Source organism: Oryza brachyantha, chromosome 5 (assembly GCF_000231095.2).
Source record: "Oryza brachyantha chromosome 5, ObraRS2, whole genome shotgun sequence".
In the NCBI taxonomy this organism is placed as follows: domain Eukaryota; kingdom Viridiplantae; phylum Streptophyta; class Magnoliopsida; order Poales; family Poaceae; genus Oryza; species Oryza brachyantha.
Window position 1 is genome coordinate 176,546 of NC_023167.2, and position 21,994 is coordinate 198,539.

Consider the following 21,994-nt stretch of genomic DNA (forward strand, 5'->3'; position numbering starts at 1 on the left):
TAGCATTATCAGCATAGGTTGCCATACAAGATAACAGTAGCAACTAGGACTAACATGTGTAATAACCATGTAACGTCTCATCATAGATTTAACCAACCAAGTTGGCAGCAGCATTGCAGGTAAAAAGACCTCGACATCGGCGTTGCTCTGGATGATGCCAGGTTCACACGTCTTCCTTTCTTTCTACAAAAATTTTTGGGCTCCTCAAGAACAATGGAACCCGTATGTATGTGTGTGTTTTATTCCATCACCACTATGCTCCTAGTACAACCTAACTACAATCTTGGATAACTTAAAAAAGATGACCTCATCAACTAACTCGTATAACTCGTAAGGAACCCAAGTCCAGGCAGCCTCAGACCACCAAACCGGCTCGCGCTTGTGTTCCGTGTGCCTGTGCTCGTGCTCGCTCCAGTTGGGGATGAGATTTCATTTGAAGACTCAGGCGGTCCTTCCCTAGTAGATGATGTTCTGCTGACAACACCTCGCTGCTCCTGCAAAAGCCCTGGTCCTTCCCTTCTAGATGATGTTCTGTTCACAATACCCCGATGCTCCCGCAGAAGGCCTAATCCTTCACTACTAGATGATGTTCTGCTCACAATACCCCGCTGCTCCTGCAAAAGGCCTGATCCTTCGCTACTAGATGATATTCTGCTCGCAATACCCCGCTGCTCCTGCAAACGTCAAGCAACAGCTGGTTTGAATCATGGAAAACGCAAGAGGAAACTGAAATTTTGCATATATAGCCATACAAAGTGCAACATCAAACTGAAACCAAACCAGACCTCTGATGCCTCTGCCCTATGTGATGGTTCAGCTGCAGGTGTGGCTGCCGGCAGAGCTGGAAGAGCAACAGCCTGCGGCAATGAAGTAGCCTGCGGCAAAAAACACAGGAACTTAAGTCAGCAAATAGGTTTATGTTCAGACCACGGCAGATTTGGAAAGGTGCAAGTCTTTACCCTCCTAACAACTCGCTCTGAAGATCCAATAGCTGAAGGAACGGATGCTGTTGGGACCTGAAAACCAAAACATATATTCAGAATAAACATATAGAAAAGGGAGATGCAATAGTTGAGGTGGAACTGGTTTGTTCAATAAACCAAGCAGCATGGGCATCAACAAATCACTAGACTATTCCAACTTGCCTGGCGAACAGTGGCTTTCTGGGTGAACTCAACCAAGTCAGATATTCCAGTAGCCGTACGATCCTAACAAGATTGAAGGAAGATAGCATTAGGTGCATGTCAAGTTTGTTGGACGTAAAATAGGTAGTCACAACATGAGCAGCTACTCACCTGAGTGTATTCAAGACTCACGAGCTTTGATTCCTGCAACATAAAATGTTACATGAGTACTAATATTTCAGTAAATAAGGTTGAAATCTGTTTCAGTATGAGGCACATACAAGACTCCGAACTACAAGGTTAACTGATTGTAAATCCTCTTGGAAAGCACTCAGATCCCCATGGATGACTGTGACCTACAAGTCAGTCATGAAATGCTATTAGTTTGCTCCAAAATGCAACAAAAACCATAAAATTTAAACAAAAGGAAGGAAAACAGTTCCAACCTCATCCCTTGTCCCTTCAATAATTTCTTGTGTTTCATCTAAATTAATATCCACACGATCAATCCTTCCAGCGAGATGTTTCCTTGCAGACTGAATAGTGAAAATCAAAGGTCAATTAGATGTTTGGGTTGGAACAAAGAAAATATGAAGTCACGACACAGCTGTGTTGTTTGTAACACAATATGAGAGCAGTGTTGCTGAAAGAAGTTAAGAAACTTACAGTAACATCATCTGAAACTTTGTCTAATTGGCTGCCAACTACATTGCAAGCATCAGATAAACCCCGCTTGGTGACAAACATCATATCAGAAAGTTTCCAACCCTGTAAATTAATGTGCAAAGTTTAGAAACTAGCTAGAGTGACAAAACAAGAGATGACAAATAGATATGATTGTAACAATGTGCGCTTGCATCCATGATATAGAATGACAATAAACATCAATTGCAACTGGCATAATCAAAGGTCAAACATTACCTTCCACTTAATGTAGGCATAGCCAACAACCCCAGCAACAACAACCACTGTTACAGTAAACGTACCAGGTCCTACAAAAGAGAAGGCAACATGAATGTTGTTCACGGACTGTTGAGCAGAGAAACAAGTAAACTATAGAGGAACAGACATTATGTAGTCATGTATGTTTAAAGGCAAAAGGGCATGATGACAGTTTATGTGCAATAACCATGAAAACTTTCACATGTCCAAGAATCTTTATAGTGCAGCGAGCAACACAATGAATCATTAATACATAGCGTCTCTGCCAGGTAAGGAGACAAAAACAAAAGAAAATGCAGACATATGAATAACAAAACAGAGTATGTGAATAGCCAATGTGGTTGTAGCTCTGTAAAGCATGTAGAGTAGAAAACATCTAATAATTCAGGTAAGAAAAATACATCAAATATGAATAATCAAAAGGCAACTAAAATCACAATAATTATTTGCAACAGATCAACATTGGGCCATACAAAGAGTGTGTATCGTGCGAAATTTGTGTTTGTAGGATCTCGGTCTCACTCTCAACTAAAGCGTCCTACAGTAGCTAGTCAGCAGGAACTGACCTGACTTAGCAGCATTGGTGACAACTGTAACAGGCCTTGAGCCTAGAGACTGAATCTCCTGTCTGAGATGGTTGACCTGAGATAGTAACTGAGCAGTGTGTGCATCGCTGTTAGATGATGTTTTTTTGTCTTCGTTTCCATGCTTCTTGACAAACTAGGAGAAGAAAAAAAATCGAGGGATGGGTGAATTATAGCATATAGCCAATAGTATGGATTAATAGAAAAGGCATGGAGGCAGTAATATAAAAGATAAAAAAAAATACCTTGGAAGCACCATAAAGTACTTCCCCGGCTGTTGGGAGTTTGGCATCACCACCTACAAGAATTGATCCAAGAATTCCTGCAAAGAAACAAAATATATTGGTACACACAAAAAAAAAAGGCAGATGACCCTAGAAGTGATCCATTCTAAATTTCTAACCTAAGTTTGGGGGATTTGATAGTGGCATCTCATTTAAGTCTAGCTCTCATCTAATCTAGGTAAAGTGTCCTCCATGGAAGTGAGGCTTGGCTGCAAGTGGCATCTGCCCTTAAGCGATTTTGGAGGGAGACTCACCAGAGCCGAGGAGGATGGCGACGTTGCCCAGCACCATGGCCGGCGTCAATCTAAGGGAGGCGGCGGCGTCAGGCGAGAGTGGTTGTCAACGGGGCGGAGGCGGGGGCGGGTTGGGCAAGTCCGGTTCCCGACCCCGCGGGAGGCGAGGAGTGACGGCTCGCGTTGCGGGCGGAGGAGAGGAGGTGGGGAAGCGTCCGCGGGTCGAGGTACGGCGAGCTCGCGGTGCGGGCGGAGGAGAGGAGGTGGGGGCGGCGGCCTGCGGTGCGGGCGGAGAGTAGCGATGCGGGTGAGGTCGGGGAGATACAAATTAGGGTTGTTTCAACTAGTCGCCTACAATTTTTGCAGCACATGCAGGTAGCCGCGGACTAATTAAAATTAAGATTTTATTTTAGTCTTAAATTTATAGCTTTATTTTTATTTTTTTTGTTATTATATATATCAGAAAATAAATTACAATTTTAACACCAGAATTTTTACACCTAAATATATTCTCAAATTAAATCATTATTGCGATTTTAGGATAGATTGTTTTGATTGTTCTATAATCCAAATATCTATTATTATTAAAAAAAATATCCAAGTCTCTACAGTTATAAAAATTGATGAATTTTGACACCTATATAAATTCTTAAATTAAATTATTATTATGATTTTAGGATAGATTATTTTAATAGTTGTATAATCCAAATCTCTGTGTTACACTAATATCTATTGTTATAAAAAAAATAATAGTGTTTCTGTCGTGTCATGTAATCGATTTATGGACTCACCGTCAGTAAAGAATGGTATAACAATCAAAGATGGTAACGGAGACCCTCCACCCGAGATCCGACGGATATTTACTCTATATTAGAGTAGGCTACGTTGGTTGGTAGTAGCCACGGGTAACCGCGTGTGGGGCAATTGTTTCCCATGGCAATGGAGGTCGTGGACCACATATTTTTTAACTCATGTATGTCTCGATCCATACATGAGTATTTCATTATTAATAAATTAATTTGGCTAATTAAACATTGATTGACGTGTCACCTATTTATTGTAGATATATTATTTAAGTTTACTTAGCTTGGTGATAATATTTTGAGGGCAGGTTAATATTTTCTCTGTATTTTTATAAATAATGTTGTTGACCTATTGACACAAGTTTAATCATTTAAAATTATGTGCAAACATGGATAATGTATGTTATAATTAAAATATATTTATTATATGTAACTTAAGTTTATTAATAAGACGAATGATTAAACATGTGCCAAAAAGTAAAGGGTATTATATTAAAATACATATGGAGAGTATGGAGCTCAACTATTCATTAAATTATTTACACATGATGCATATATATCCCATGTATTTTAATAGAGTTTTATTAAATGATTTTTGCCTGTAGCGAAGCATGGGCATTGCCCTATAGTGCACAAATATGATTTACTCATCATCATAACGTGACGCATCCATCGGCCTAAATCAATTAGATTGTACGATCAATCTGACTCCCCTCTCTCCAGGCGCCTCCTCACCTCATTTGCCCATCCCAAACCCAAGACGTTGTCATCGCCGTGACACGTCCACTGCCCATCCCCCGAACCCTAGCTGCCATCATCGTCACCGTCACACATCCGCAGCTCGGACTCGCTGCCGCCTACTTCACCGGGTCCGTGGTCCGCCGCCGCACTACCACGCCCCACCACCCTCTTTGCCACTCCTCTCCACCCTCTCATTGCCATCAGATATCCCCATCTGATCTAATATCTCCATCCCCCGTTTGTAGCCTGCTCTACGTCCTGGGCAGTCACAGCTTGTACTCAAGGTTAGAGAGCTTTTCTCTTCATAAATAAGGATATTACTACATATAAATGTGAGATAACAATAATTGCGAATAAAGCATTTTTTAATATGTTTGAAATTATAAAACCACAAGTGAAAAATATTTCTAATTTAATAAAGTTTATAAGTAAATATTAGACGATGTTGATATAGCCTGACAATTGTGTTTTAGTTTTATGATGTCACTAACTTACCCTTTCTTTTCCCTTTGACTTTCCATATAACTCCTATTCAGCTTATGCTACAAATAGGGTCCCATCGTTTTGGCAATTTCATGTGAGCATATGCTAACATTTAAATTTTATAGCTTAATTTTTAAATTGATTTTTTTCAGACTTTATTTTAAGATATTTTAATTTTACTAGTGTTTTTCTGAATTATTAATATGTCGTTTTGTTTATGCTTAAACAAAAGATTAGGCTATGGCTTTCAAAGAAAACCATTTCATTCTTGTCGAAGCACCTTGGTATCGTGCTAGGGCCATTTTTGTCATTCATATGCTCAAACAATGGTTGACTTGTAATAATAGAATGTTGTAGATCAAACTGCAAATTCTTGGGCATAAATAAATGCCATACTACTGTTATAGAATCAGTGCAAGCTCAATGTGATACATGTAGACCATATTGATTTGTAGTATATGGATTTGAGAAATTAGGGTTCTTAGCTTCTTGGAGGAGAAGAAAGGATCTTGTCGTCTTCTTCGTCCTCCTTCTAGAAGAGAATAATAAAATACTAGCAGCACATGAGCCACCCATGTCCGGTTGCAATTTTGCTTGTTTCAACTATAGATGTGCTATTCGTAAGCGATCCATCCTAATTTATTTTTAAAAAGAAAAACGAAGGTATAAAACTATTCATTTCACACTTGTTGAAGTAAAAAATAAGCATGTTATATATATATATATATATATATATATATATATATATATATATATATATATATATATATATATCTGTGTGTGTGGGGGGTATTTGGGCTAGGTGGAAGTGAAATATTAAAAAATATTCATAAATAAATAATTTGCAAATACAACTTTTATATGTGTGCCCTTAGCTATCTAGAACCAAATATTAAAAAATAAATTATGATAAAAATCTTTAAAGTTAACTCTAAATGTAAGGATAAAATATAAGTTTTAAACATTCAACATGGTACGAATCCATAAAATGCTACACTTCTGTTGCTTATGATGTCATGCATCTGTCCTCAGACAATTAGAAATCTTCAAGTTACATAACTTACTAGTAAATCATACTGTTATATGAACTTTCAGAAAAGTTTGTTCTAACTTTACAATCACCATTCAGTCAACAACTATTCTAGCTATCATCCAGGGCCCTTTTTCTTGACTGTGGCGTTCTCCGTCACATGCCGCCGCCACGTTCGGTGCCGTTGTCACCCCAGCCACGCCGATGTCGTGCCTCCTTCGTTATTGTTGTCGCTTACTCCACCACCATAACGGTCTTCTCCGACGCCGCCGTCGTCATGGCTTGCGGATCCAAGCGGGCGCTGATGAGATCGATGTCTATGATGAGCGGGTCTAGGCGGGCGCCGACGAGATTGATGGAGCTCCAGTGAACGGATCCAGGCGGCCGCCAATGATATCGATGGAGCTCCGATGAGATCCAGGTGACATCTTTTCTTCTTCTCTCCGCGTGTGTGGCTCCCACACTCTCCAACAGTGACCTCAATGCCTCTGCAGGATCTGTACTCTCCGCGGGAGCACAGTCTATACCCAGTTGATGAGCCGGCTCCAACATGGTGGACTAGAGCGACCTACCACATCGGAGCATAGTGCATGCCCCTTATAAGAAGAAAGTTTTGTCTTGCGAATGAATGCTATGTATAGGTAGGTGGGATGCAAAACAAGAAGAGGGGGCGCACTAGTGTGAGGCATGCAGGCGCCTTTTATTTTGGATACATGTTATTGGAAGCAACAAAGCTTTAGCATCCAATCCAATCCCAGGAGGAAGAGGCCCTGCACCACATCCACATGGGATGTACAAGATCAATGAGCCTGCTGTGATACTACTCCACTATGTAAATGTGTTCTCACATTCCTATGCAGCTCGTGAACCTGCTTGCTACTGGGAAATTCTCTCATCTTGATTTTCCTACTTTTCTGCCGTACCAAAACCATACGTCTGCCTGACTCCCTCCGTCCCATAAAAATAAAGCCTAGTAAGAGTTTTGACGCATTCTGTTGTAATAAATATGAATATATATATATATATATATTTGTACTCTAATGTATCACATCCAGTCTCAAAATAATGTCAAAAGCAAAGGCAACTTCATCTCAAAATGTAATCATTTCAAACATTTGTATCTTGTCCTAAATATATGCATTTATAGCACTATTCGCAATACCGGTTATCCCGTCGATCACTTTTTATTTAATATTCTTATTTTATCTCACACCTACTCCTCCACCGTGACCTATTTTTTATCACTAACGGACGCTGTAGTCTTTTTTTTTTCTTAACATTACTACTCCCTCCATATGAATAAAAATGTTAGGAGGGAGTATTTATTAAACAATCTATAATTACTTATATTTTAAAATAAATATAGCAGTGCATTAAGAATGCGCCTAAAAAAAAGCAAAGCATCATTTTTACAATTCAGCTGTTCCTTTTTCAAACCCAAGGGCATACACGCACTGACAGGAAAATGGCACCCATTTTCAGGGGCCGCTGGTTCGTTGCCACGATTTGTCTTATCGTGCCACGAATAACTTAGGGAGATTTGATTAAATTAAATATTTGTCTGGTTCATACTACGTTTGCAATAAGTTTTTTTCACAATTATATGAATCCTACATGTTATTTACAATTTTAACTTAAAAAGTATATGACAATCTTTGACAATTTAAGGACTTTTGTTTAATTGGCAACTATATTCACCACCGTGACATAACAAAAATCATCACTCTTTCCTAAGTTAAGATTACCAAATTCTTAGCCACAATATAGCAAGTTTAAGTGAATCTTGTCACAATTTTTAGTCTCATTGACATATAGAGCCTAGTTTGCTCGAAATGACTCTTGTTTAAACTATGGCTACAACTAAACAACGGTTAAGAGCAAACACAACAGATCGTGTATCCTACCATTATCTTAAAAATAGATAATATAAAAGAAAAATGAGTTCCAACATGTCATCTATCTAATTATCTAAAAATATAGTAATATCCATATTGAAAAGAAAAACTTCAAATATGGAAAATTAGTGATGGGGCATAAAATTTACTCCCTCCATATTTTTATGTATGACACCGTTGACTTTTAGAATCACGTTTGACCCTTCGTCTTATTCAAAATTTATATCTAAATATGCAAAATTATAATGCATAATTAAAGTTTCTATAATAATAAATCATATTATAAAAAATAATTAATAATTATATATTTTTTGAATAAGACGAATGGTCAAACATGGACTTAAAAGTCAATGACGTCATATAAAAAATATGATGAGAGTATGATAGAAGAGATGTGTTGAGTTTTGGGAGAATGAAACTTGGTGTAAGCATACCTAGACTATGAAACATGAAACCTTCACTGAGAGTAATGCATTTAATCCACGTATTTAATCAACTCTTATCGGTCACTTGAACGCAACATCTAAGTGATATATTAGCAAGGTGAATTTTTGTATTAGGAACACATGTATTATCTATAAAAATTGCTATGCGTACAACTAAACCATCCGACTTACATACAACCCAATTGATCGCTGCAGTGTCACTTGACCCCTTTGTTTAATTAATGGTGGTAGTGTTTCAGTCATACACAAGTACTATAGTTGAGACTGATTATTTATCCAGTCAGATGGTATTTCGCTAATACATTAATATTGGAAACCATCCCCATAAAATCTTAATCTGATAAGTTTGGCCGACAACCAAAAGATCGTCAAATTCAAAAAGGAGATGCCTTTAGCCACTGATTATCCGTAATCAATTTTCAAAGGCAGAAAGGCCCCTTGTATTGTCTTCCCAAGGCAAACGAGACACTGAGCCACAGGCAGAGCAAGAGGAGGGAGGGTCACCACTCACCCCCACTTCGCCACCACTATGAGCAGGTACAATATCCTGTAAGCCAGCTATAAATAAATTTTAAAAATATAGACAATAATAGACTATAAATCAGTTATAAACATATTTTAAATAGATAAGAGAGGGGAAAGAAAAGATATGAACTACTAATTTATAGCTAGCTGCATACGGGCTCCAAGACAAATTGTGTGTATGACATGTGAAACCATATATTGATGTTTTGTAGATAACTATTGTATGAATTAACTATAGATGAATTAAAGATAGTAGTTAGCTATACTACTGAACTTGCTCTAAGAGACAAGAAAAGAAAGAGAATAGGAGTGGGCTAAAAAATCAGCTGCAGCACGAACTCCAAAACAGAATATATGTATAACCTATGTGACATGGTGGTATATATTTTATAGATAGTTATTATATAAATTGGCTATGAAATTAGTTATAGATAAATTGGAGCCGACAGTTGGAAACTTGCTCTAATACACAAGAATCCAGGAACCAAACCAAGATGCTGCTGCCACCGCCTTAGCTGGCCTGCTCTTCACGGAGAGGACACACACTTGCCAGGATCATCACTGCACTCCCCCATCAGCAACTGTGCCTTTTCATAGAGAAACCTCCCCAAAACCCAGAGCTTTGCAGTTGCAGGGCTTGGCAATGGCGATGGCCATGGCGATGCCGCCACCGTCCTCACGTCGCCCCCTCCCAGACCTCATGCTGCTGCTGCTGCTTCTTCATCTTCTTCTTGGCGGCCCATGCGCCGTTTCATCCCTCTCCGTCTCCGCTCCCCCCCACAACCACACCTCCCAGCCCCAGCTGCAGCCATTGCAGCAGCTCCAGCCTCCTCCTCCTCTCCCCTCTCCCCCGCCACCCTCCGCACCAAGGCCTCCTCACCACCGCCATCGCACCCCGCCACCCCCCACCCCTCCGCCGCCGCCACCACCACCCACCTCAACCACGCCACCTCCCACCCCCACCCCCACTCCCGCCGCTCCACCTCCACCTCCACCTCCCACGCCCAAGTTCCCCTCCTCCTCCGCCACCCCCACCCCCACCCCCGACGCCTACCCCTTCACCAACTACCCCTTCTTCCCCAACTTCGCCGCCCCGCCGCCCCCCGCGCAGCAGCAGCAGCCATCCTCCGGCGACGGCGGCTTACCCACATTCCCGGCCAACATCTCCACCCTCGTCCACCCCACGCCGCGCGCACCCCGCCGCTTCCCGCTCCTCCAGGCGCTGCTCCTCTCCTTACTCTCCCTCTGCCTCCTCCTCCTCTCCGCGCTCCTCTCCCTCCACCTCTTCCGCCGCCACCGCGCCCGCCCGCCCTCCTCCGCCTCCGCCACGCACCGCCGCACCCACGACGATGACGACGACGGCGACGGCGATGAGGAGGGCCGCCGCCTCAAGCCGCCGCCGATGCCCACCTCCTCCTCCAACCCCAGCACGGAGTTCCTATACCTCGGCACCCTCGCCGCGCCGCAGCAGCCCCCGACCACCTCGCATCTCCGTCCGGGATCGCCAGAGCTCCGCCCTCTCCCGCCGCTCCCCCGCGTTGGCCCACCTTCCGGCGAGTTCGCCTCCCGCAGCTCCGCCTCCGACCCCAGCACCGCGCCCCCCGCCGCCGCGGAGGCATCGTCGTCGTCGCTCTCCCCTTCCTCGCCGTCGGCCTCCTCCCCCACGCTCGGCTCCAGCCCGGTCCATCTCCGCCCGCCGTCGATCCCGCAGCCGCGTGGGCGAGCCCCCAATCCATCGCCCCCGAAGCGGAGGCCGCAGCCTCCGGAGCCAATGGCTGCGCACGCCTGGAACCCCTTCGTCCCCACGCCGCCTCAGGCACCTCCCTCGGAGGAGGAGGACTCGCCGTCGGAGAAGAGCATGCGCAAGTCGCGGCCTTTGCACTCGGATAAGCTCAAGCCCGGGTCTTTGCAGTAAGGCGTTTTCCACATTTCAGTACCACCCAGCTCTCTCTCTCATTCCAAGTTCTTACTTTTTGATGATTTCGATTTTATTTCTCACGCCACCTGCTGCTCTTCCTGTTGATTCGCAGCACGAAGGATGAGATGATCCACCTATACCTGAACAACTCCACCATGGCGGCGGCGATGCCGAGGGAGGTGTGCCTACTGGGTGCTCCAAGGTGCCATGGCATCGGCATGCTGGTGGGAGCATTGGGTGTTTCCAAGGAGCAAGTGCGCGAAGCCCTCATGGAAGGTATGCGTGGTTGCTTCTTCTTAGAAATTGGATTTGGCGCGCAATGTTGTGGTCTTGAATTATGCTGTCGAAAGTTGTCATCTTTCTGAATGAAACTAGTGTTCGCTTCACTTGTTGTGGGGGCATCGCCGCATTGGAATGGGTGGCTAGTACCAGTGGCCCATATTTGCAATGCATTATTGTGCCACCAATCACCATCAATGATGACTAGATGATGGCATGATGCATGGTGTCCCTGTTTGAACTTTCGTTGCCTTTTCACCAGTTACATCGCACAATTTGGTTCAGTACAAATTCTTTTTATTATACAACAAAATGGCTAATGTTATGAGCATTTAAATTCATAAATCTGAACCATCTGTTGATCTTGTTTCTTGACCTCTGAGTGTGTCCCACATGACATGGTTAGCTGGCTGAATTGCTTAATTTCACAACCTGCGCTTTTGACATGAGCGCACATGAAATTTCCTTGTTCTCATGATCTGATCTCTTATTTACAGTTGCCTTCTCATTGTGTAAAGAAAAAAAAAAGAACTTGTTTTCAGCATTTTGCATCCTCTGCGATCAACAGAGTACTGGTCAACACTTTCCAAAACTCCAGTAAAATGTTTGTTGATGAGTACATATTTCCCTGTGGTGGGCTTCTACAGTTTAGTTAACAAGATAGAATTTCATGGAAATGGTTACTAAAATCATAGTTAAGCAGCTCTTGAGCCTGATAACATTATTTGCTAAAATTTCATGCTATGGCTTAATACATGTATGATTTCATACTGTTAAATCCTGTTGTTTGTGCTTTCTGGATACAGGTAATGCACATGGTTTGGGAGTTGAAGCTTTGCGAATGCTCATGCAGATGACCGTCACCAATGAGGAAGAGCTTAAGCTGAAATATTTTAAGGATGATCCGTCCATCAAACTTTGCCCTGTAGAAGCTTTTCTGAAGGCAATGCTGGATGTGCCATTTGCGTTCAAGAGAATGGATGCTATGCTCTATATTGCCAACTTTTATTTGGAGGTCAATCAGCTCAGGATGTCATATGCTACTCTTGAGGTATATTTTGAGCCCTTGGTTGAATATTTTGTAGTATATTTCAAAAGTCACAGCAAAATCATATTGGCTATATATTCAGACCTGAAGTACTATAATTCTTGTATAAATTGTGTTGCATCCTTTGCTGTAAAGGAACAAAACAATTATTTCCCATGTGGAATGGGTAATCTATTATCTTAATTAAGTAATAGAAAAATGAGCTACTACGTTTGCTCTCATGTCATAGAAATTCTCACATTAATCGGAAAACAATAAAGAAAAAATGGTAAGGCATTAATTAAAGTGTTGACCCAGATTATAGCGGCCTAGATTAAAATAATGAGTCCAAGTAGAAATACAATTTAGAATGTCTTAAATTTGTTTCCTGAACCAAGACTTCAAGATAACTCCATGTCTCCACGTGGAATTCGAACTGTACAAAGTTGTTTTTTGTTAGTCTTACAGCATCAATCAAGCATCTCGGGTAGGATCTCAATTGCAATGGAATGATAAATCAATCGTTGCACACTGCATCTTGCCCTGCGTCTCTAGCGCACGTTCATTCATGTTCTACATAATTGTTGCATCATGTCACTGGCCATGAGGATGGCGTGCAAACTACCCTCGACTCTGGGTTACATATAGGAATACATAGCATGTTTCTTATATTGCAATTTATAGGAGCTTCATGTATATTTTGAGCCAAACATGAGAACACTTTAGTATATGTGGTATTGTATGAGAAAATTCGATGGAAATGCTTGCTGTGCAATTTGAGCGGGCCATCATTCTAGTTGGTATTTTATATATTAGTATTTGCACAAATGATTTGAGAATGTGCATGAATGGCATAGACCATTACCAAACTCCTTATAGGGTCTGAAGGTTTCTTCACTTTTTGAATACAGGCAGCTTGCCAGGAGCTGAAAAGTAGCAGATTGTTCCACAAGGTCCTTGAGGCTGTCTTGAACTTTGGCAACTTGATGAGTATCAATACAGGATCTCCAAATTCGCATGCCATGGAGCCCAACACTCTTCTAAAGATCGTTGATGTGAAAGGAGCTGATGGCAAGGCTGCTCTCCTGCAATATATTGTCCATGAAATTGTGAAACCAGAAGGGCACAATCCGTTATACAAAACAAATGCGAGTACTACCATGCAGTATGATGTGGAGTGCAGAAAGCATGGTGTTCAGGTTGTGTCCAAACTCACGGCTGAGCTGAGCAATACCAAGAAAGCTTCATCCATTGATATGATGAAGCTCAGCAGAGATGTTTCAGAGCTTGGCGTAGGGCTCGGAAAGATCCATGACGTGTTGAGGCTAAACAGCATGGTCACCTCAGCTGACAGCGCGAGGAGGTTCCACAACACGATGAGCATGTTCCTGAGGCAGGCAGAGGAGGAGATCCTAAAGCTTCAGGCCCAGGAGAGCATCTGCCTGTCTTGTGTGAAGGAGGTGACAGAGTACTTCTTCCAAGGTGATTCAAGCGGCGAGGAAGGGCAGATGGTGAGGGTTTTCGGCGGTGTGAGGGAGTTCCTAGCCATGCTGGACAGAATCTGTAAAGAAGCTGGGGATGAGATGAAGAAGAGCAGTGGTTACATGGGTAGAGACTGGAATATGGCTGCGCCAATGGGAATGACAACGCCTTGAGCTGCAGGCTGGCAAATTGTCATTGCCATCTCATCTCTTTGTTGCTATTAATTTTGTAGCATATATGAATGGAGATTATGTTTCCTACCGCACAATTGATGGCAAATCTATATAGCTATATGCATGTAATGTTCTAGATCTTGTATAAAGTAGTAGCAAGCATACTGGTATGATGGTATGGATCTTTTCTGCCTGGAGTATCATCTCTCCCTAGTTTGATGAGAATGCTGCTCTTTGATCCTGGAGTTGTACACGGCAATGGTTAATTGGCTGCTATTGTCCTCCATGATTCCACCAGTGAATGCCTGGTGGGATGGGATGAAGAGGCTCAAAATTAGAAATTGTTTAACTGGCTGAGTTTTCTCTAGGTAGATCAAGTATATTGACGATTATAAACACACCGAAGGCTGTGTTCTTTTGGTGATGAAAGTTGAAAGGTTATCTAATTTTTTATATAGCTATTTAATGATATAGATGATAGAATTAATTATTATAAAATTGAAATCTACTTTAAAAATATGACATGATAAACTTCTGTGCTATTCATCAGCAAATGGACGCAGCCGAATTATCTCTGGTGAAAAAAATATTTGATGTTTAGAATGACTAGGGATTGCCCAACGTAGTCTTGTATTAATTCATGTAGCACTTCAAAAATTTCTCAATAGATCATTATACAGAAGTGTATTTGAATTTTATATAAAACTTGTACCTTAAAATTTAACCTTCTATTACTCTCTTCTCAGAGGGTTGTTATAGAAATTAAACCTACGTAGTAAAGAGTGAAAAAAAAAGAAGCTAAACACCATATTTTTCTATATGGTTTGAATTTCATACACAACTATTATATTCTATTTCTATAGGTTTAGATTTAATATATAGCTCATAGATTCTATTTTTATATGTTTGGATTTTATATATAACTTAATTACATATATAATTGTATGTCGTATACGATATATACTGTTATAATCTACACTCATCGGGCCTGACGGTTAAGATCTTTTATTTTCCAAACATGGTGATTTGTTTCAAAAACTATATTTATATTATAGTATAATGGATACTATCCGATTGAACTTTTAAAATTGTAGTACGATATCACGATAGAATTTTACTAAATCAAGTATTTGAAAAAAATCTTATTATTAGAATTTTGAAAGTGTGATCAAATCTTGTCCTCAACGTTAAATAGTTTTGATCAGAGGGAGAATTTGGAATGGAGAGAGATTAGGGTGAAATAGGTAGATATTTGAGTAGATTTTAGTTGAAGGATCTCAAATCGTCACCGACCAAAGTAGACTAGTGAGACTTGTTGGTGGTGGTGGACTCGATCGTTGTCGTCTTCTTCCTCCTCCGTCTGAGCTCATCGCCATCCTTCCATGGGGGTCCCGTCCCAACCCTAAGTAAAGCAGTACAGTAGTAAGCCTTCCTCCCATGGGATCCAACAACTCTCCGCCGTCCCGCACCGCCCTCGAGCCCTTCGCCACTCTCGACCCGGCCGCCCTCGCCGGCCTCCCCGCTTCCTCCCCGCTCACCGTCCGCTCCGCCGCCCTCTCCGCCCACTACCTCTACGTCGGCACCGGCGGTGGCAAGCTCCTCCTCTTCACCCTCGATTCCCCCGACCCCGAGTTCCTCCGCCTCCTCCCCATCGGCCCCACCCGTCCCGTCTCCGCCATCCTCCCCCTCCCCGCCGTCGCCCGCCTCCTCGTCCTCGCCGATGGCCTCCTCCTCCTCGCCGACCCCCTCCTCTCCCGCCCCGTCCGCCGCCTCGGCTCCCTCCGCAACGTCTCCGCCGTCGCCGCCCGCGCCCCCGATCGCCCTTCCTCCTGCTCCCTAGCGCTCTCCGTTGGGAAGAAGCTGCTCCTCGTTGACCTCACCCTACACGACGCCGACGAGTTGGAGGTGCAGACGCGTGACATCGCCGTCGTCGATGCCGTCAAGGCGCTGGCTTGGGTCGGCGACTCGGTGTTCGTCGGCACTGCCTCCGGCTACTCGCTCTTCTCCACCGCCACCACCAACGCCCAAGGGGTCGATATATTCACGCTCCCTGAGTCCTCCAGGCCACCCAGGGTGAAGCCCCTGTCCGGGGGTGACGAGGTGATGTTGCTGGTCGACAATGTCGGTGTAGTTGTGGATCGGTCGGGGCATCCCATCGGAAGCAGCTTCGTCTTTAACACCACGCCGGACTGTATAGCCGAGGTGTTCCCCTATGTTGTTGTTGCCGGGGACTATAAGGTGGATGTGTACAGAAGAAGGAACGGGGCACATCTGCAGGCTATTCCTTTTGCGAGGGCTGGTACAGGTGGTCTGATTGTAGCGAGCGAGGATGCTGGAACTGGCAGCGGTGTAGTTGTTGTTGCTACGGCTTATAAGGTAACGTAACCTAGGTATGTCAACCCATCGATTGGTGCGACTTGTCTCATAATTTCTAATCTATGCTGCCAGCTTGCTTAGCTACTCTGCTGCGGTCTGTGTTCGTTAACACTCCAAAATACAATTTCCAATGAAGAAAGTTATTTTCTACTCTGAAATGAAACCCTGACAATGGATTCTCTCATAAATGTGCAGCACCATTTTATCATAGAGACTGTATCACCTATTGTACTTATAGACAAATTAATTGGCTTGACCAGGTATTTTGCTACCGTAAAGCATCAGCAGTGGAACAGATCAAGGCACTACTACGAAGAAAGAGTTATGGGGAAGCTATTTCTTTGTTACAAGAGTTCAAGGCTGATGGTGAAATCTCAAATGACATGATTTCCTTTGTGCATGCACAACTTGGATTCTTGTTATTTTTTGACTTGCGTTTTGAGGATGCTGTAAATCATTTCTTGCTCTCGGAAACTATGCAACCGGCAGAAATATTTCCATTCATCATGCGGGATCCTAATCGTTGGTCAGATCTGGTATGCCTCATTGCCCCATGTTAATTGGAGTGTTGTATCTCCTCTTTTGATTTGAAGAAGTCAAAAGTTGTAGATTTAGACCACCAATTAGTCAAGTTACAAATACCAAATGATTCATTTGTAGCTATTGAAAATGCATTTTATGAGAAAAATCAATGGTGAAGGTTTAACATTGAAGACTTTTTGAAAAATCTTCAATGTTAAACCTTACCATTGATTTTCTCATCGTGTTCTTTCCTTTTGTATGCGGAAAGTTCATGTTGAATGCCGCAACTTCTTTTAGCTCTTAAATGTGGTTTTAATGAATCAGATCTGATTGATTTCTTGATATATGAACCCGTTCCATCAAAATTTAAGCGTAAAGCTTTTATTGGCAGGGAAATCTGTGAGTTTTGATCAGCTAATTTATCAACATATATTTGCAACTGTTAAATTGACCCTGTAGTTTTCTTCTCTTAACATATTGATCACGTTTTCAATAGAACCTGTTCATCTTCCACTATGGCTACATTTTGTATTCAACAGTTTATATTTGATTGTGAACTTTTTAAATTTTAGGTGCCAAGAAAGCGCTATTGGGGCTTGCATGCTCCCCCAAAGCCTCTTGAAGAAGTTATTGATGATGGGCTAGTAACACTTCAACAAGCATTGTTTCTCAAAAAGGCAGGTGTGGACACAGTTGTGGATGAAGATTTCCTTTCAAATCCACCAAGCAGAGCTGATCTGTTGGAACTAGCTATCAGAAATATTATCAGGTTTGCTTCATTCACGACATGTTTTATTCTTTTATGAATTATAAAGAAGCTTCATCGTTCAGTTGATGTCTGAGTGCTATACGAAACTAGGTACCTGTGTGCATCCAGGGAGAAGGATTTATCTTCTGCAGAAATGGAAGGAGTTGATACTCTTCTGATGTATCTCTATAGAGCTCTTAATCTTGTTGATGACATGGAGAAGCTTGCATCATCTCAGAATAGCTGTGTTGTGGTATGTTTAAACATCTGTGATCCTTGAAGCATCTAAAACTGTTGCCCACCTATGATATACTTAAAAATCGTCATTAACTCTTCAGTTGAGACTTGAGAATAGTACGGTTCAGTGATATTCTTATGTTTCCCTCACACATGTGAGTTAAAAATAAGAAATCTGCATACTAAAAAGACAATGGTGGAGCAGGAGGAACTAGAATCACTTTTGGATGATTCTGGACATCTGCGGACGCTTGCATTCTTATATGGCAGTAAAGGAATGTGCTCCAAATCTCTTGGTATCTGGCGTATCTTGGCAAGGAATTACAGCACTGGTTTGTGGAAGGATCATACTAGCCTATCTGAAACAGACTCCCTTGAAACTTCGGCTGGTAAAATGTCCGGCGAGGAAATTGCTGCTGTTGAAGCCTCCAAGATACTTCAAGCATCATCTGATCTGGACCTTGTTCTGGAACATCTTGGATGGGTATTGCTTCACACTAAGGAATTCATGATTAATGATATGTTCCATTTCATGTTCTTCTACTGACTGTTTGCATGCAGGTGGCAGATATTGATCAAGAGCTTGCAACCACAATTCTAACATCTGAAATGAGGGAAAAACAGCTTTCACCTGGTAATTGCTTTGTTTCAAATAAATTCCAGTTTTTTTTCTTTTGAATTGTCAATGAGTCAAAGCTGGATGGTTGTTAGGAAACTCATTATGTGCAATGACTACTTAGGGCTGCTAGGAGACTCGTTCAATGTAATGGTTCATTAACATTCATTGTGGATGGTGGTTATTCTGCAGAAAAGGTTGTTGCTGCCATTGATCCAGAGAAGGTTGGCATTCACCAAAGGTACACATAATGAATCAGCAAAACCATTACAAGTTAGAACTTAAGATTCCGTGATGATCCTCCAATGTTCCTTGTGAAAAAAACAATGTTAAATAGTAACAGAGTTGAATTATGGGTATATTTTGTGCTTCTGGTTCATTATACTAATTGTATGACCATAAACAATGAACTGATCAGCAGTTTGTCAAGCTTCTTACTCATTGGGTTCCATTGCCAGCTGTAGAGTAAATGCTGTTTTGCAACAATAATAGTTGTCACTAAGTATATTCTAAATATATGCGGTTTATATAATTATGCTTATTGAAATAACATATTCTTGAAACTGTTGTAACATATGCATATTGTGTTTAATAGTTCTTAATCAACTATAGTTACTATCATCACTTGACACCTGTCAATCACTCAATCATCAAGGGGACAACCTTCTACTAATGTTTGCTGAATAAAATCCTCAGCTTTTATGAAATCTTAATATGCTAAGTTATGCAGATATTTGCAATGGTTGATTGAAGAACAGGGCTGTGATGAGCCTCACTATCATACGTCATATGCCCTTTCCCTGTCCAAATCTGCGATGGATGCGATCCATTTGGAATCCAATCATGGAGAGAAAAACAGTAAAGAATTTGAATCTGATATGCAGTTCATTTATCTATTGAGGGAAAGGTTGCAATTATTTTTGCAAGCGTCAGACCTGTATGACCCAGAAGAAGTTCTTGATGTGATATCAGACTCTGAGCTATGGCTGGAAAAGGTGATTATAGAATTTGTCTTCTTCCTTCCTGTGTTCTATTCTAGCTCATTTTGTTTTCTACCCATTGAAATTTATGCTTGCCTTTAGTCCTCATCTGGTATAGTTGACAAAAATTCTTTCCTTCTGTCAGGCCATGTTGTATAGGAAAATGGGCCAAGAGAACATTGTACTTCAGATATTAGCGCTGTAAGCTGCTGTGTTGCATTATTTATTATTAATTTGTTGTAACCTGTACTGTTTTGTTGGACTGGATTTGTAGGCCCCTACATGTTAGGGACATATGCAAATTTTTCAGCATATTATGCCTCTAATGTTTACAAGTTCTGTTTCCCTGATTTACTTGTTGGTTCTTCATTTGTAATATAGGAAACTGGAGGATAGTGAAGCTGCTGAGCAGTACTGTGCAGAGATCGGTCGAGACGATGCCTATATTCAGTATGTTATTACCTCAGTTTGTATTTATATACAGTGACTTGTTAGTGTTCTTTGTATATTCTCTGTTTTGATTTGATTTTAGCTTTTGTATGTTGGCTTATGGGTTCATATTGTGTAAATCTTCCTATGAATTCAGGCTGTTGGATTTGTATCTGGACCCAAAAAATGGGAAGGGGCCCATGTTTACAGCAGCTGTTCGACTTCTCCATAATCATGGGGAATCATTGGATCCACTACAAGTGTTGGAGGTACCACTTAACAAAAATATGACCAGAACATCTTTGATGATATTATTGTGTGCATGCTAGTTAACAAGGGGGCTAGTGAGTAGTATACTCAAGCAATTCGTGTCGTTCTCTGAGAAATAAAGTGTCCATGTTCCTTCAGAATGAGATTCTGAACCATCAATGCCCATTGCCTGAATGTTGTATTTAGAATTTACCTTTTTGGGTTCCTGATATTCCTTAAACATCCTGGCCTGTAGATGCCTGCTGTGATCATTCTCTGTAGTCCTGTTTGTTAATCTCTGTATTGGTTTTTTGAAATAAATCAAGAATACAATGGATAATAGAAAGCTGGCATAGTGGCATCAGATCATGTTCTTATAGGATTATATCATTCACTGCTTTTGGTGTGGTTATCCTACTGTGCGCTATTTTTATTAGAACAAGAATTCTGAATTTGTTGAGTTATAATTTTCTTTTGCCAGAGATTATCTGCCGACATGCCTCTTCAGCTAGCATCAGATACAATTTTGCGAATGCTTAGAGCTCGGGTGCACCATCATCGTCAAGGGCAGGTAAACATCTTCGTGCTTGTTTTTCAGTCAATATCTTCTATTGCAATGTGACTGTTCGAGGAACAGTTCTGCTTCCTCACCGTTAATCTTTCTCTTGAACTCAAACTTGCTCTTCTTGTGAAGTTTGGACTTACCATTTTCTCTTTTGATTTGTACCTATTGCTAGATTGTTCATAACTTATCACGCGCGACGAACCTTGATGCGCGGTTGACCAGATTAGAGGAGAGGTCAAGGCATGTGCAACTCACTGATGAGAGCATATGCGATTCATGTCGAGCCCGCCTTGGCACCAAGCTATTTGTCATGTACCCAGATGATTCAGTTGTATGCTACAGGGTATGTCAACTAAGAAGAAATCTGCTGTTTGGTTTGCTATTTACTTCTTTAAAATGAAACCATAATTTGGTTGGTAGTCACCACATGCATACACTGGATTGTTATCCAATAGTGCACTGCATGTGAATTCTCTCATACAAAAATATAACCAATTTAACTTTGTTTATCAACTTGGGTATTGGACATCTATGGTTTACTCGATGAGCTGGAACCGTTTTTATTGTGTGTGTTTTTGGGTCAGGCAGCTGCTGTTGTTTTATAAAAAAAGTGCATATAGTTTATATATGACCCTTCAACATTTTGTTTTGCAGTGCTACCGAAATCAAGGTGATTCTGCATCTGGACGTGGACGCAACTTCAGGAGAAGTGCTATATTTAAACAAAGCTGGCTCGTTAGTAGATAGTGAAGCCAAGACAAGCAAACCGTGGATGTGCACGCCTTCTCTTTCAGTGCTATGCATCATGAAAAGAGAGCACGCATTAGTTGGTGGCAAAACCTCCCCCTTTGCATTTGAAGGGGCATTCAGCAGTGATAGGTCTGAAACCATACGGACATTGGTCATGGAAATTGATAAACTAGATTCCGATGATCGACCAGAAGTCTTGGTAGTTTCTTTGTCCATAGCTGATTGTTCTCTTATTCTGACAGTATAATATGGGATAAATAGTTTTAGGTGTTAGGATTTCACACTGTAGAGATAGGACATAAGGCCGTTTTGTGTCAAATAGAAGAGGAAAGACAAGAGATTGACAGGTTTCAAGATAGCCTTGCCTTTTTGTGCATTTGTGTGTGGTGTGCTACGCTTTGTCGAAGAGGCAAATGCATTGTTTGTTGCTCCAGTTAGCAGCCAGAACAGAATGCCTGCTTAAGCTGCCGGCAATCCAGTTGATTGCCTCCTCCCTTACCACAAGGGCTGCTTGTTTATGCATGCTGTTGCAAGTGGCTGTCTATCTATCTGT

At 41.6% G+C, this 21,994-nt stretch overlaps 3 protein-coding genes across 4 annotated transcripts; 2 read left to right on the plus strand and 1 right to left on the minus strand.

Annotated features, from left to right (window-relative positions):
• Window positions 1-57: 57 nt before the first annotated feature.
• LOC102708895 lies at window positions 58-3,492 on the minus strand. 2 transcript variants are annotated; one of them, XM_006653877.3, is made up of 12 exons: window positions 3,189-3,492; window positions 2,896-2,972; window positions 2,633-2,786; window positions 2,046-2,116; window positions 1,791-1,892; window positions 1,571-1,660; window positions 1,406-1,480; window positions 1,296-1,328; window positions 1,146-1,208; window positions 960-1,016; window positions 786-875; window positions 58-674 (listed from the first exon to the last, which is right to left on the minus strand). In XM_006653877.3, exons 1-12 carry the CDS (start codon window positions 3,223-3,225, stop codon window positions 315-317), a joined length of 1,209 nt encoding a protein of 402 aa, XP_006653940.1. In that variant the 5' UTR covers window positions 3,226-3,492; the 3' UTR covers window positions 58-314. The 2 variants fall into 2 exon arrangements, with proteins under 2 accessions (XP_006653940.1, XP_015692848.1); XM_015837362.2 differs by lacking the exon at window positions 3,189-3,492 and adding an exon at window positions 3,054-3,124.
• A 6,157-nt stretch (window positions 3,493-9,649) lies between these two features.
• LOC102709175 (formin-like protein 14) lies at window positions 9,650-14,350 on the plus strand. The gene is made up of 4 exons (XM_006653878.3): window positions 9,650-11,001; window positions 11,121-11,284; window positions 12,094-12,338; window positions 13,226-14,350. The coding sequence occupies exons 1-4, from the start codon at window positions 9,734-9,736 to the stop codon at window positions 13,967-13,969; spliced, it is 2,421 nt and encodes an 806-aa protein (XP_006653941.2). The 5' UTR covers window positions 9,650-9,733; the 3' UTR covers window positions 13,970-14,350.
• A 989-nt stretch (window positions 14,351-15,339) lies between these two features.
• Window positions 15,340-21,817, plus strand: LOC102709462 (vacuolar sorting protein 3). Its single transcript, XM_006653879.3, has 14 exons — window positions 15,340-16,345; window positions 16,606-16,881; window positions 17,440-17,636; window positions 17,727-17,868; window positions 18,058-18,336; window positions 18,414-18,486; window positions 18,661-18,709; window positions 19,199-19,463; window positions 19,594-19,649; window positions 19,830-19,898; window positions 20,035-20,146; window positions 20,608-20,697; window positions 20,864-21,034; window positions 21,346-21,817. The coding sequence occupies exons 1-14, from the start codon at window positions 15,407-15,409 to the stop codon at window positions 21,436-21,438; spliced, it is 2,811 nt and encodes a 936-aa protein (XP_006653942.2). The 5' UTR covers window positions 15,340-15,406; the 3' UTR covers window positions 21,439-21,817.
• Window positions 21,818-21,994: the final 177 nt, after the last annotated feature.